This window comes from Entelurus aequoreus, linkage group LG23 (assembly GCF_033978785.1).
Source record: "Entelurus aequoreus isolate RoL-2023_Sb linkage group LG23, RoL_Eaeq_v1.1, whole genome shotgun sequence".
In the NCBI taxonomy this organism is placed as follows: Eukaryota; Metazoa; Chordata; class Actinopteri; order Syngnathiformes; family Syngnathidae; genus Entelurus; species Entelurus aequoreus.
Window position 1 is genome coordinate 40,852,782 of NC_084753.1, and position 16,519 is coordinate 40,869,300.

The following is a 16,519-nucleotide window of genomic DNA, read 5'->3' on the forward strand; positions in this document are numbered from 1 at the left end:
AGTCCACAGGTGTACCTAATGTTGTGAGTGCGTACAAAGTTTTTAATGCGGAGAAGTGACGCTTTAAATGACCCCAACCATAATCCTGGTCCGGTCCCCTTCATAATCTGCCGTCCCCAGAGGCCCGCCGGGCCTTCCGCCCCTGCTCCCGCTGGCTCTCCCGGCGCCGGTTGATGGCCTTCGTGCTGGCGCGGAGTTTCCGTGACCTCAGCGCCCGCAGGCGCAGCTGCAGGTCCTGCGGGATCTTGCCCCCCTTGGCCCGGATCTCTTTCAGCCTCTGGATGGGCGTCTGGGTCAGGCTGAAGTCGCAGACGGTGGCCCGGGGCTCCATCCCCACGTGGCAGTGACGCACGGCCGGGAAGTAACCCTCGGCCCAGACCACCACCTTGTACTCGCCCGGGTTCAGGAGGCGCCAGTAGTCCCCGTCGGCGGCTGTAGGGGACATCATCACAAGGCTCAGTCTGGGATCAGGACTGACTGAGGGGGAAACCTGCAACCTTACCTGATCTGATGTCATGTTCGTGGTCCTCTACCTTGATTACAGCGTCTGCTATTCCTTTTTTGCTCTCCTTGTCCCTCACCACCCCTTTAATGCCTCTGTGGACCTGAGAGAAGACCACATGAGCTGTAAGACATCCACAAATAGACCCAGGATTCCTACAGAATCCTAATACAGTACGCATAAGCCTTAAGTCACCAAGTAGTAGCCTATTTCATCACATCTATTCGATGATATGGAATACTCCTACGCTTACCCGAGGTCGGGTCGCGGGGGCAGCCACTTTGTCCAGCTCCTCCCGGGGGATCCCGAGGCGTTCCCAGGCCAGCCGGGAGACATAGTCTTCCTGAGTCTTTCCCGTGGCCTCCTACCGGTCGGACGTGCCCGAAACACCTTCCTTGGGACGCGTCCCGGGGGGCATCCTGACCAGATGCCGCCCTCTTTAATTACTTTCCCATTTAGTGAAGAGTCATTCCATTAGTAATGATATTACTTTTTTGGTTAAGTAACGAGTAACTATATCCATCCATCCATCTTCCTCCGCTTATCCGAGGTCGGGTCGCGGGGGCAGCCCAGACTTCCCTCTCCCCAGCCACTTCGTCCAGCTCTTCCCGGGGGATCCCGAGGCGTTCCCGTGGCCTCTTACCGGTCGGACGTGCCCTAAACACCTCCCTAGGGAGGCGTTCGGGTGGCATCCTGACCAGATGCCCGAACCACCTCATCTGGCTCCTCTCCATGTGGAGGAGCAGTGGCTTTACTTTGAGCTCCTCCCGGATGACAGAGCTTCTCACCCTATCTCTAAGGGAGAGACCTGCCACCCGGCGGAGGAAACTCATTTGGGCCGCTTGTACACGTGATCTTGTCCTTTCGGTCATAACCCAAAGCTCATGACCATAGGTGAGGATGGGAACGTAGATCGACCGGTAGATTGAGAGCTTTGCCTTGCGGCTCAGCTCCTTCTTCACCACAACGGACCGATACAGCGTCCGCATTACTGAAGACGCCGCACCGATCCGCCTGTCGATCCCACCATCCACTCTTCCCTCACTCGTGAACAAGACTCCGAGGTCCTTGAACTCCTCCACTTGGGGAAAGATCTCCTCCCCAACCCGGAGATGGCACTCCACCCTTTCCCGGGCGAGAACCATGGACTCGGACTTGGAGGTGCTGATTCTCATCCCAGTCGCTTCACACTCGGCTGCGAACCGATCCAGTGAGAGCTGAAGATCCTGGCCAGATGAAGCCATCAGGACCACATCTGCAAAAAGCAGAGACCTAATCCTGCAGCCACCAAACCAGATCCCCTCAACGCCTTGACTGCGCCTAGAAATTCTGTCCATTAAAGTTCTGAACAGAATGGGTGACAAAGGGCAGCCTTGGCGGAGTCCAACCCTCACTGGAAACGTGTCCGACTTACTGCCGGCAATGCGGACCAAGCTCTGGCACTGATCATACAGGGAGCGGACCGCCACAATCAGACAGTCCGATACCCCATACTCTCTGAGCACTCCCCACAGGACTTCACGGTCGAATGCCTTCTCCAAGTCCACAAAACACATGTAGACTGGTTGGGCAAACTCCCATGCACCCTCAAGGACCCTGCCGAGAGTATAGAGCTGGTCCACAGTTCCACGACCAGGACGAAAACCACACTGTTCCTCCTGAATCTGAGGTTCGACTATCCGGCGTAGCCTCCTCTCCAGCACACCTGAATAGACCTTACCGGGAAGGCTGAGGAGTGTGATCCCCCGATAGTTAGAACGAGTAACTATAATGACTTACTTTTTAAAAGTGATTTTCAGAACAGTGGTAGTAACAGTAATGCGGTGTGGAGTTTAAACTGAACACGTTTTGTTTAGAATACCGACATATATCGTGTATCGGGATTCGGCCTAAAAATACCGGGTCCCTATCGCCCGGCCCTAGGCTGAACACGGTGCAAGTTGATTGGCTGGCAGAAAGTGGTCACTTCCTGATTGGTAAGAACGCAAAAAAAACGGAAGAAAGATGTCCTCCATTTTTACCCTTTGGTTGCAAACGGCGAGAACCGACCTGCTCCATGTAGATGATCAGGGACTCCTTGTTGTTCTCCCACTCCACCGGAAGCTCGCTGGCGTGGGGGTACTTGTCGCAGGACAGTTCCACCGTCACCTCGAAGCAGTTGGTGTGCATGTAACTGAAATCGTTCATACCTGCGACACAACAATTACCATCCGTAAATAGTTGACGGTGTATTCTATTATTAGTCTTTCACTACTCATGTAATAGACAGAGGACCAAATCGGTATTCGGATGTCATCAGCTGTACTGTTCATGGGCACCAGGGGGCGTGCTTGTGTAGTTTTTAGCAGAGAGGGTATGGCCAACTGGTTTCAGAGTTGGGACCAAACATGGCGTCCTTTGACCAATCATTAGGTGATCGTCTGGCCATACTCTCTCTGATTGGTCAAAAGCCCCTCTGGTGACTACAGGGCGCCATGTTTGGTCCCAACTTTGGAACCCGGTTGGCCATACCCTCTCTATACAAAGCTCTGGTTTTTCTATACTCACTTCCAGGGACGTTGTGCCAGGCGCCGCCGTTGATGATATTGTTGTACTTCTGGACGTAGAGAGGGTATGGCCAACTCGGTTTCAGAGTTGGGACCATACACGGCGTCCTTTGACCAATCATTAGGTGATCGTCTGGCCATACTCTCTCTGATTGGTCAAAAGCCCCTCTGGTGACTACAGGGCGCCATGTTTGGTCCCAACTTTGGAACCCGGTTGGCCATACCCTCTCTATACACGGCTCTGGTTTTTCTATACTCACTGCCAGGGACGTTGTGCCAGGCACCGCCGTTGATGATATTGTTGTACTTCTGGACGTAGAGAGGGTATGGCCAACTCGGTTTCAGAGTTGGGACCATATATGGCGTCCTTTGACCAATCATTAGGTGATGGTCTGGCCATACTCTCTCTGATTGGTCAAAAGCCTCTCTGGTGACTACAGGGCGCCATGTTTGGTCCCAACTTTGGAACCCGGTTGGCCATACCCTCTCTATACACGGCTCTGGTTTTTCTATACTCACTTCCAGGGACGTTGTGCCAGGCGCCGCCGTTGATGACATTGTTGTACTTCTGGAAGTCCTCGTTGTGGCAGAGGCGGCGCTCGGGGTTGGCCATGGCCAGGTTGGTGGAGGCGTAGACGGTGGCCAGCCAGCGGAAGAAAGCGTTGTCGGTGGTGGGCGTGTCGGCATGGGGCGCCCAGCCGTAGGTCCCGTCGTAGGGGTATGTCACCACCAGCTCGCCCCCGTGCAGATTGGCACTCAGCACAAAGGGTATGTCCTGCATCCAGCTGATGACGGCACGCGTCTCTGGAGCAACCTTGGAGGTAGATGTGGTCATTGATGGTCACCTGGTGAGAGGAACTTGGCGTCCTTACCAGAGCGTCCTCCTTGGTGTAGTATTCTGGGATGGGGATGTAGTGGTTGGGCACTTTGGATGGGTCCTCAGCCGCCTCCTGAGCGTCCCACATGAGGTGGTTCAGATCTGGGAAGTTGTGGTTCAGGTCTATCCCTTCATAGCTGTACCGTCCCTCACCCCAACCGGCCAGTTCGGAACCCTGAGGAACATCCTTATAAGGCCGAGGTCGCCCAACGCCAAACCGGAAGCAGCGCGTACCTTCTTGTAAGCCACTTCGTATCCGTCCGGGTTCATGGAGGGAAAAAGGTGGATCCGCGTCTCGGTGACCAGCCGGACGATGCGTTGGTTGCCTTTCTTGTACTCCCGGCAAATGTACTGCATCAGGTTGAGCACCAGCTCGCGGCCCAGGACCTCGTTGCCGTGCATCCCCGCCACGTAGCGGAACTCCGGCTCACCTGAGTTACCACACGTGAAGTAAGCAAATACAATTGTACCTCGGTTTTTGTAGGGTTCCCTTTCCAACGAAAATACTCGGCAAAAGTTTGCTCCGGTTTTCTGAAACCGTCTCAGCTTTCGCACGGCCAAACATTGCGCATAACAAATGGTGTACCGTACCTCGGTTTTTGAATTTTTCGTTATGCAAAAGGGTAGACAACCATTTTTCCCATGACAAATAATTAATATGATTTAGACACCCGAAACAAATTTCATAGAGAATAATTCTAGTTGAAAACAATGTGAAGTACACACACATGATGATGAATGAAGTTCATCAATGAACATTTAGCATCACTTTTAGTTTTGTTGAAGATGATGGCGGCCCGCCACAAAAGAATTACGTCCGCCACAAATAAAAATTAAAAAAAAAAATTTTTATTTTTATTTATTTTTTTGTCCTCTCCAGCTTCTCAGGCAAATCATATAGTTGATGTACATCAGGGGTCGCCAACCTTTTTGAAACCAAGTGCTACTTCTTGGGTACTGATTAATGCGAAGGGCTACCAGTTTGATACACACTTAAATAAATTGCCAGAAATAGCCAATTTGCTCAATTTACCTTTAACACTATGTTATTATTAATAATGAATGATATTTACACTTAATTGAACAGTTTAAAAGAGGAGAAAACACGAAAAAATGACAATTAAATTTTTATATATATTTTTATACACATATATATATATATATATATATATATATATATATATATATATATATATATATATACACACATATATATATATATATATATATATATATATATATATATATATACACACATATATATATATATATATATATATATATACACACATATATATATATATATATATATATATATATATATATATATATACATATATATATATATATATATATACATAAATATATGAGACTAGAAACACATCCACTTTACATGACGAAGAACTTTCCTCACCAAGTTCGTGCTTGCCGGGATGGTCGGACATCTCCATGACGTAGAGTTTGAGGCCCATGTAGCTTTTGCCGATGGTGTAGATGCGCGTGATGTCAGGACACTCCTCGGACACCGCCTTCATCAACTGGCACCACCAAGTCAGTCACACCCCGGCTTCAACCCCAGGAACTTCACCTTTACCTTTCTCATCTCCATGTAGTTGTGGTGGCGGAAATCCAGAGCGTCTTTCGGCGCGGCGTCTTTCGCCGGCTGCGTTTCTGCGACGGGACAAGTCCACACTGACACCTACGTCTTTTTGGCTTACGAGTCATTTCTCCGTACCGTGGACCCGGCACCCGACTATCTCGGCTCGGAGGCAGATGTCGCCTTCGGCCAACCAGCTCTGCGGGTTGATGCGGATGTAACGTGCCACCACCGGGACGGGAAGGATCCCCAGCACCGGAGTCTCTGCGTCGTTGTTGCCCTCAAATATCTGTGGTCATAAAACACCTAGTCAGCAGGTGCACTATGTGACAACCAGGAGCACTTTATGGCAGCTCTTAAAGGGGAAGTGCACTTTTGTTGGAATTTTGCCTGTCGTTCACAATTATTATCACAGACAAGAAGACAAAAGGTTGGGGTTTTTTTTGCGTTCTAACTAGGGTTGCAAAGGGGTGGAAAGTTTTCGTTAAATTTCCGGAAACTGTCCGGAAATTTATATTTTAAAATTGTTATTTTATTTTATTTAAATACAATTAAATAACATTTAATATAATTAATTGTATTAAAATTGTAATTATATTTTGACATTTTATTTGATTTTATTTAAATACAATTATATACAATTTTATGAAATTAAATACAATTTTATCAAATGTAAATTGTAATTATAATTATAATATTTTAAAATTGTATTTTATTTAAATAAAATTAAATACAATTAAATATTATTTTATTTTATTAAAATTGTAATTAATATTTTAACATTTTATTTGATTTTATTTAAATACAATTTTATAAAATTAAATACAATTTTATAAAATTAAAATTTTAATTATAATTATAATATTTTAAAATTTTATTTTATTTAAATACAATTAAATACAATTAAATATAATTTTATTTTATTAACATTGTAATTAATATTTTAACATTTTATTTGATTTTATTTAAATACAATTGTATAAAATTAAATACAATTTTATTTCATTAAAATTTTAATTATAATTATAATATTTTAAAATTTTATTTTATTTAAATAAAATTAAATATAATTGTATTTTATTAAAATTGTAATTATAATATTTTACAATTTTATTTGATTTTTTTTTTTTTTTAAATAATACAATTTTATAAAATTAAATACAATTTTATTTTATTAAATTCGTAATTAGAATTATAGTATTTTAAAATGTTATTTTATTTAAATAAAATTAAATATAATTTTATTTTATAAAAATTGTAATTATAATTATAATATTTTACAATTGTATTTGATTCTATTTTACTTAAATTAAATAGTATTTCATTAACATTTTAATTATATTATAAAAGTGTATTGTATTTTATTTTACTAGGGCCGAAGGGCGATGCAGAGCACCGCAAGGGCCCCAAACATGCACGAAAAGTCCCCATAATTGCAGGCGCATCAGGTATGGTGAAAAAATTTATATTTCGGGAGTCCCTAAATTTTTTCGGTAGTGGGTCGTGGCCTCAGGAAGGAAGTGACCGACGGGGGCGAGGGCCCGTTCAATTACTGTTGTTTTTCTTCTTTGATTTTATCCCAACCTTGTTCTTCCAGCCGACAAAACTCCAGCTGCGGGCCACAAATGGCCCCCGGGCCACACTTTGGACATAAACTGTCATGAAAAAAAATGCTAAGACGTACCGCTTCTTGTGTCCCGTTCATGCTGCTTTCCCAGCTTATGGAGTCGTTGCTCAGCTGGACTTTGTAGGTCTCCACCCAGTCCTGCCTGCAGCGAGGTGGATCAGTGGACAACACCCGAGACCTTCCCCCCGCCCCCTCTGACACGACCTGACCTCCAGATGGTGCTGCGGCCCTGCAGGATGACACCGGTGAAGCGGGTGAGGTGCAGGGCGTCCACCTCCAGCCACTGGTTCCGGTCTTTGTAGTCGGCACACCAGGCACCGTCATACAGATCCCCGTCCTCGATGCCAGACTGAGATGAGCGTCACACACACACACACAGAAATGCTTGGGTCAGCTTCCGCGGGAACCACGGACTTGGCCGCGTCTCCTAATAGCTTAGTCGAGATTTTAATTGCTCTCAGACGCACTCCCTGACCTATTTCATAAATTACGGAAACATCCAAAACTTTCCCCACCTGGATATTGAGTCTGCCTCTGTGAGGACCCAGACCGAACCTCTGGAAGGAGGACGCTTGAATTTGGGTGTCATCTACCCTCAGAGACTCCAGGCCCAAGGGAGGACACCCTGGGCGCAGAGGGGGACACGTTAGGGACATGGAAAAACCCTACGGACCACTGAGGGGTTAAACAAGTCCTCTTCCGGATTCTCCTGAGTAAGCAGAACTCTTGTAATCTGAGATCTCGGCCTCTAAGCGTAATCATGGCGGGTCAGTTCAGCGGGAGTTGAGAGGCCCACTTCTCCTTCGAGACCGCAGATAAGTCGGTCCTGGGAGGCTCGGCATGCAACAAGAAAGCCCGGAGAGTGTAAAGTCAACGCTCGGAATGCCACGACTTTGGTAAACTCGGCCATGAATCACGGAACGGAAGTGTCTCCGGCGCTGACCCAGACTGAACCTCTGGAAGGAGGACGCTTGAATTTGGGTGTCATCTACCCTCAGGGACTCCAGGCCCAAGGGAGGACACCCTGGGCGCAGAGAGGGACACGTTAGGGGACATGGAACAACCCTACGGACCACTGAGGGGTTAAACGAGTCCTCTTCCGGATTCTCCTGAGTAAGCAGAACTCTTGTAATCTGAGATCTCGGCCTCTCAGCATAATCATGGCGGGTCAGTTCAGCGGGAGTTGAGAGGCCCACTTCTCCTTCGAGACCGCAGATAAGTTGGTCCTGGGAGGCTCGGCATGCAACAAGAAAGCCCGGAGAGTGTAAAGTCAACGCTCGGAATGCCACGACTTTGGTAAACTCGGCCGTGAATCACGGAACGGAAGCGCCTCAAGCGTGTTTTCCAGTAAAGTTGTCTGGTGTAGCGCGGGACGAGGGATAAATCACACATTTAAGGACTCCTGCGTTTGGCTAATGGACACCAGCTTCTCCCCGTGTTTTGATGTCGGATTGAAATCCGTGCAAAGGGTGAAGAAGGGCCTCCGAGTCCAGACCGCATACTTGGGGGGGAACTCAGCACACATCTGGCAAGGAGGCTGAAATAAATGTGATTAGTTGCACTTCTGTGGACATACAGTATATTACCCTTATGAAAGCAAACAGCAACACCCTGGCAGTTATGCTCGTGAATGCGTGCCGTTCTGCCTGGTCAGCACTTGCGGTAAATCGGTCTCGAAATAAATCATTTCAATTCTAAATCGTATAATTCACTTATACTGTAGAGTGGCTTGTTTCACCCAGCAGTTACAAGACATTGGAACAACATTGATTAGACGTACATGTCTTTTTAAAACTGACTTCAAAACAACTCTGAAAAATTGTTGTGTTTGTAAACTGAGACAACGTTGATGTCTAACGTTGGACCCATGTTGTCGGTTGGGGGAATGGTCAAATGAACGTCGCAACCCGATGTTGATTAAACGTCGTCAAAAGGCATGTTGTTTCAACGTTGTATTTCCATCCATCCATCTTCTTCCAGCAGCCTAAGCAGGGAAGCCCAGACTTTCCTCTCCCCAGCCACTTCGTCCAGCTCCTCCCGGGGGATCCGAGGCGTTCCCAGGCCAGCCGGGAGACGTAGTCTTCCCAACGCCCTAGGGAGGCGTTCGGGTGGCATCCTGACCAGATGCCCGAACCACCTCATCTGGCTCCTCTCCATGTGGAGGAGCAGCGGCTTTACTTTGAGCTCCTCCCGGATGACAGAGCTTCTCACCCTATCTCTAAGGGAGAGACCCGCCACCCGGCGGAAGAAACTCATTTGGGCCACTTGTACCCGTGATCTTATCCTTTCGGTCATAACCCAAAGCTCATGACCATAGGTGAGGATGGGAACGTAGATCGACCGGTAAATTGAGAGCTTTGCCTTCCGGCTCAGCTCCTTCTTCACCACAACGGATCGATACAGCGTCCGCATTACTGAAGACGTTGCACCGATCCGCCTGTCGACCTCACGATCCACTCTTCCCCCACTCGTGAACAAGACTCCGAGGTACTTGAATTCCTCCACTTGGGGAAAGATCTCCTCCCCAACCCGGAGATGGCACTCCACCCTTTTCCGGGCGAGAACCATGGACTCGGACTTGGAGGTGCTGATTCTCATCCCAGTCGCTTCACACTCGGCTGCGAACCGATCCAGTGAGAGCTGAAGATCCTGGCCAGATGAAGCCATCAGGACCACATCATCTGCAAAAAGCAGAGACCTAATCCTGCAGCCACCAAACCAGATCCCCTCAACGCCTTGACTGCGCCTAGAAATTCTGTCCATAAAAGTTCTGAACAGAATGGGTGACAAAGGGCAGCCTTGGCGGAGTCCAACCCTCACTGGAAACGTGTCCGACTTACTGCCGGCAATGCGGACCAAGCTCTGACACTGATCGTACAGGGAACGGACCGCCACAATCACAGTCCGATACCCCATACTCTCTGAGCACTCCCCACAGGACTTCACGTTGTATTTGTGTTGTGCAATATTGGTTGGGAAATTACCAAATTTCAATGTTAAATCAACGTCAGAACCCAACATTGATTAAAAGTCGTCAAAAAGCATGTTGTTTCAACGTTGTATTTGTGTTGTAGAATATTGGTTGGGAAATGACCAAATTTCAATGTTAAATCAACATCACAACCTGACATTGATTTAACGTCGTCAAAAAGCATGTTGTTTCAACGTTGTATTTGTGTTGTAGAATATTGGTTGGAAAATGACCAAATTTCAATGGTCAAATCATTGTCGTCAAAAAGCATGTTGTTTCAACGTTGTATTTGTGTCGGAGAATATTGGTTGGGAAATGACCAAATTTCAATGATAAATCAACATCAGAACCCAACATTAATTAATTAATTTTGATTTCTATTTACTGTTTTTTCCCTTTAAAATCGTTTTTAATCATATTTATTTTTATATTGTTTTTATATCGGTTCTATATTTATTTATTTATTTGTTTTTATTCAGTCATTGGTGGAGCTAAGGATAATATTTGATTATTGTTTTTAATATTGTTTTTAATATTGTTGTGCAGCACTTTGGAGACATTTTTGTTGTTTAAAGGCCTACTGAAAGCCACTACTAGCGACCACGCAGTCTGATAGTTTATATATCAATGATGAAATCTTAACATTGCAACACATGCCAATACGGCCGGGTTAACTTATAAAGTGACATTTTAAATTTCCCGCTAAACTTCCGGTTGAAAACGTCTATGTATGATGACGTATGCGCGTGACGTCAATCGTTGAAACCTAAGTATTCGGACACCATTGAATCCAATACAAAAAAGCTCTGTTTTCATCCCAAAATTCCACAGTATTCTGGACATCTGTGTTGGTGAATCTTTTGCAATTTGTTTAATGAACAATGGAGACTGCAAAGAAGAAAGTTGTAGGTGGGATCGGTGTATTAGCGGCTGGCTGTAGCAACACAACCAGGAGGACTTTGAGATGGATAGCAGACGCGCTAGCCGCCGACCTCACCTTGACTTCCTCCGTCTCCGGGCCGCCGACCGCATCTATAATCGTCACTCCGTCGATCGCTGGAACGCAGGTGAGCACGGGTGTTGATGAGCAGATGAGGGCTGGCGTAGGTGGATAGCTAATGTTTTTAGCATAGCTCTGTGAGGTCCCGTTGCTAAGTTAGCTTCAATGGCGTCGTTAGCAACAGCATTGTTAAGCTTCGCCAGGCTGGAAAGCATTAACCGTGTAGTTACATGTCCACGGTTTAATAGTATTGTTGATCTTCTGTCTATCCTTCCAGTCAGGGGTTTATTTCTTTTGTTTCTATCTGCATTTAAGCACGATGCTATCACGTTAGCTCCGTAGCTAAAGAGCTTCGCCGATGTATTGTCGTGGAGATAAAAGTCACTGTGAATGTCCATTTCGCGTTCTGGACTCTCATTTTCAAGAGGATATAGTATCCCAGGTGGTTTAAAATACAAATCCGTGATCCACAATAGAAAAAGGAGAAAGTGTGGAATCCAATGAGCCAGCTTGTACCTAAGTTACGGTCAGAGCGAAAAAAGATACACCCTGCACTGCCTCTCTAGTCCTTCACTCTAACATTCCTCATCCACAAATCTTTCATCCTCGCTCAAATTAATGGGGGAATCGTCGCTTTCTCGGTTCGAATCTCTCTCGCTCCATTGTAAACAACGGGGAAATGTGAGGAATACTAGCTCCTGTGACGTCACGCTACTTCCGCTACAGGCAAGGCTTTTTTTTTTATCAGCGACCAAAAGTTGCGAACTTTATCGTCGATGTTCTCTACTAAATCCTTTCAGCAAAAATATGGCAATACCGCGAAATGATCAAGTATGACACATAGAATGGATCTGCTATCCTCGTTTAAATAAGAAAATTCATTTCAGTAGGTCTTTAAACGTCGTCAGTAAGCATGTTGTTTCAACGTCGTATTTGTGTTGTAGAATATTGGTTGGGAAACGACCACATTTCAATGTTAAATCAACGTCACAACCTGACATTGATAGTGTACGAATTGTGCTCTCTAAATAAACGTGCCTAGCCTGGACAGGACATGTTAAAATAATATAAAATAATACTTAAAATACCTTTTTAGGTAACAGGACTGTGTTGAGTCACACTTTTGACCTTCCTGTTACCTGCAGAGTTTTTCATCGGATCAGTTTTCTGATTAAAAACATGTTTTACAGTTGATTTGATCAAGCTGGACGCAAATAAATGATACCTCTTCCGGCGTTCGCCTCCCCCGCGGCGTCATCTTCGCCGTCCTGCTTGTCGGCGTCCTGGCCGCGCGGCGTGACGACTTGGTGCGGGACTCCGCCGGGAGGTGTGGTCGGCCCCTGACCTCCCTCGGACCCCGGCAGAGTCCAGCTCCGCGTGGGTTGGAGCGAAGGGGCGGTGGTGGTGTTGGTGGTGGTGGCCTGGCTCGTCGTCACCCGGAAGCCCCCCAGGAGGAGGACGAGGGCCCACGTCAAGCGGGATTTCTCCATCGTGCTTCGGCGGCGTTGTGGACTGCGTGGGAGAAGCACGACGTTATGTGGGACGCGGAGGAGGAGGAGAGAGTTAGACCCCGCCATCCCTCCTCCTGCCCGGGCACACCTCCTCCGTAACACCACCTTGCTTCCATGTGAGGAACTCCACACAGGAAGTGGCTGTAACAATTTATTTTATTTATTTTTATTTTTATTTTTTTTACACTTTTACCATGAACAATAATGAATCCCTGCCCGGATCCTTCGTGACTTTCGTGTTTTTTTCCCAGTGTTTAGTTCTTGCTTCCTTTCCAGCGCTCTTATTTTGGTTCCGTTTCCTGTTTTCGGTCTGTTTTTTTTTTTTGCTGTGACTTGACTAATACTTCTGAGCGCCTCCTTGCCCAGTCCCTGGTTGCCAATCAGGAGGGTTTATCGACCACTAGCCACGTGGACGTGGAAAAAAATGTGTTTTTAATCTGATCATCATTCGGATTAGTGAAGTGGATTATATTTCCCGCCAACTCTCTCGCGCATGCGCGTTCACAAACCCTTAAAGGCACAGTACACTTCCACAAATATCACAGATATTACATTATATAGCGCTTTTCATATGAAATATAACTTACTTCACTAATTATTATTTATTTATTTTTATTGTTATTACTTATGGAGTATATTGTGAATAAATTGAGAACAGGAAGTGAACAAAAGTTTTAGCAACTGCTATGTAAAGGAAAAGGGGTAGGATTAAATAAGATCTGTTTCTTCCTACTCCTTTTCCAACATGTTGTATAGAGAAACTGGAAATTGTGATGTATCATGTTGTATGCATGCATGTGTGATGTATCATGTTGTATGCATGCATGTGTGATGTATCATGTTGTATGCATGCATGTGTGGTGTATCATGTATGCATGCATGTGTGATGTATCATGTTGTATGCATGCATGTGTGATGTATCATGTTGTATGCATGCATGTGTGATGTATCATGTTGTATGTATGCATGTGTGATGTATCATGTTGTATGCATGCATGTGTGATGTATCATGTTGTATGCATGCATGTGTGATGTATCATGTTGTATGCATGCATGTGTGATGTATCATGTTGTATGTATGCATGTGTGATGTATCATGTTGTATGCATGCATGTGTGATGTATCATGTTGTATGCATGCATGTGTGATGTATCATGTATGCATGCATGTGTGATGTATCATGTTGTATGCATGCATGTGTGATGTATCATGTTGTACGCATGCATGTGTGATGTATCATGTTGTATGCATGCATGTGTGATGTATCATGTTGTATGCATGCATGTGTGATGTATCATGTTGTATGCATGCATGTGTGATGTATCATGTTGTATGCGTGCATGTGTGATGTATCATGTTGTATGCATGCATGTGTGATGTATCATGTATGCATGCACGTGTGATGTATCATGTTGTATGCATGCATGTGTGATGTATCATGTTGTATGCATGCATGTGTGATGTATCATGTTGTATGCATGCATGTGTGATGTATCATGTTGTATGCATGCATGTGTGATGTATCATGTTGTACGCATGCATGTGTGATGTATCATGTTGTATGCATGCATGTGTGATGTATCATGTTGTATGCATGCATGTGTGATGTATCATGTTGTATGCATGCATGTGTGATGTATCATGTTGTATGCATGCGTGTTCGAAATAAACTCAAACTCAACTCAACTTAACTCTAGTGACTCAAAGCGCTTTACATAGTGAAACCCACACACTAAAAAATGTTGGGTTAAACAATAACCCAATTTTAACTCAACATTCTGGGTTAATCTTTTTTAACCCAACTTTTGCGTTGAATTATTTAACCCAAAAGTTGAGTTTTGATAACTTAATGTTGGGTTATTCCCAACCAAACTATTGGGTTGAATTATTTAACCCAAAGGTTGAGTTATTATAACTTAATGTTGGGTTATTCCCAACCAAACTATTGGGTTGAATTTTTTAACCCAAATGTTTAGTTATGATAACTTAATGTTGGGTTATTCCCAACCAAACTGTTGGGTTGAATTATTTAACCCAAATGTTTAGTTATGATAACTTAATGTTGGGTTATTCCCAACCAAACTATTGGGTTGAATTATTTAACCCAAAAGTTGAGTTATGATAACTTAATGTTGGGTTATTCCCAACCAAACTATTGGGTTGAATTATTTAACCCAAAGGTTGAGTTATGATAACTTAATGTTGGGTTATTCCCAACCAAACTATTGGGTTGAATTATTTAACCCAAAAGTTGAGTTATTATAACTTAATGTTGGGTTATTCCCAACCAAACTATTGGGTTGAATTTTTTTAACCCAAATGTTTAGTTATGATAACTTAATGTTGGGTTATTCCCAACCAAACTGTTGGGTTGAATTATTTAACCCAAATGTTTAGTTATGATAACTTAATGTTGGGTTATTCCCAACCAAACTATTGGGTTGAATTATTTAACCCAAAGGTTGAGTTATGATAACTTAATGTTGGGTTATTCTCAACCAAATTATTGGGTTGAATTATTTAACCCAAACGTTGAGTTATGATAACTTAATGTTGGGTTATTCCCAACCAAACTATTGGGTTGAATTATTTAACCCAAAAGTTGAGTTATGATAATTTAATGTTGGGTTATTTCCAACCAAACTATTGGGTTGAATTTTTTAACCCAAATGTTTAGTTATGATAACCTAATGTTGGGTTATTCCCAACCAAACTATTGGTTTGAATTTTTTAACCCAAAAGTTGAGTTATGATAACTTAATGTTGGGTTATTCCCAACCAAACTATTGGGTTGAATTATTTAACCCAAAAGTTGAGTTATGATAACTTAATGTTGGGTTATTCCCAACCAAACTATTGGGTTGAATTATTTAACCCAAAAGTTGAGTTATGATAACTTAATGTTGGGTTATTCCCAACCAAACTATTGGGTTGAATTATTTAACCCAAAAGTTGAGTTATGATAACTTAATGTTGGGTTATTTCCAACCAAACTATCGGGTTGAATTATTTAACCCAAATGTTTAGTTATGATAACTTAATGTTGGGTTATTCCCAACCAAACTATCGGGTTGAATTTTTTAACCCAAATGTTGAGTTATGATAACTTAATGTTGGGTTATTCCCAACCAAACTATCGGGTTGAATTTTTCAACCCAAATGTTTAGTTATGATAACTTAATGTTGGGTTATTCCCAACCAAACTATTGGGTTGAATTATTTAACCCAAAAGTTGAGTTATGATAACTTAATGTTGGGTTATTTCCAACCAAACTATTGGGTTGAATTATTTAACCCAAAAGTTGAGTTATGATAACTTAATGTTGGGTTATTTCCAACCAAACTATTGGGTTGAATTATTTAACCCAAAAGTTGAGTTATGATAACTTAATGTTGGGTTATTCCCAACCAAACTATTGGGTTGAATTTTTTAACCCAAATGTTGAGTTATGATAACTTAATGTTGGGTTATTCCCAACCAAACTATTGGGTTGAATTTTTTAACCCAAAGGTTGAGTTATGATAACTTAATGTTGGGTTATTTCCAACCAAAACTATTGGGTTGAATTATTTAACCGAAAGGTTGAGTTATGATAACTTAATGTTGGGTTATTCTCAACCAAATTATTGGGTTGAATTATTTAACCCAAACGTTGAGTTATGATAACTTAATGTTGGGTTATTCCCAACCAAACTATTGGGTTGAATTATTAAACCCAAAAGTTGAGTTATGATAATTTAATGTTGGGTTATTTCCAACCAAACTATTGGGTTGAATTTTTTAACCCAAATGTTTAGTTATGATAACCTAATGTTGGGTTATTCCCAACCAAACTATTGGTTTGAATTTTTTAACCCAAAAGTTGAGTTATGATAACTTAATGTTGG

The 16,519-nt window shown here is 43.6% G+C and overlaps 1 protein-coding gene across 3 annotated transcripts in view; it reads right to left on the reverse strand.

Annotated features, from left to right (window-relative positions):
• The window catches only part of LOC133640802 (probable carboxypeptidase X1), a 13,040-nt gene extending 303 nt beyond the window's left edge, over positions 1–12,737 (reverse strand). The window contains exons 1-14 of one of the 3 annotated variants that reach the window (XM_062034472.1): positions 12,346–12,737; positions 8,104–8,173; positions 7,665–7,704; positions 7,359–7,498; positions 7,207–7,291; positions 5,661–5,811; positions 5,520–5,596; positions 5,340–5,463; positions 4,160–4,356; positions 3,921–4,100; positions 3,568–3,862; positions 2,552–2,691; positions 503–605; positions 1–432 (exon numbers count right to left, since the gene is read on the reverse strand). The exon at positions 1–432 is cut by the window's left edge and continues 303 nt beyond it. In XM_062034472.1, the coding sequence (XP_061890456.1) occupies positions 101–432; positions 503–605; positions 2,552–2,691; positions 3,568–3,862; positions 3,921–4,100; positions 4,160–4,356; positions 5,340–5,463; positions 5,520–5,596; positions 5,661–5,811; positions 7,207–7,291; positions 7,359–7,498; positions 7,665–7,704; positions 8,104–8,173; positions 12,346–12,697 (2,286 nt within the window). In that variant the 5' untranslated portion in view covers positions 12,698–12,737 and the 3' untranslated portion in view covers positions 1–100. Of the gene's footprint in view, positions 433–502; positions 606–2,551; positions 2,692–3,567; positions 3,863–3,920; positions 4,101–4,159; positions 4,357–5,339; positions 5,464–5,519; positions 5,597–5,660; positions 5,812–7,206; positions 7,292–7,358; positions 7,499–7,664; positions 7,775–8,103; positions 8,174–12,345 lie in introns of all 3 variants that reach the window. The other 2 variants (XM_062034471.1, XM_062034474.1) reach the window with 2 other exon arrangements.
• Positions 12,738–16,519: the final 3,782 nt, after the last annotated feature.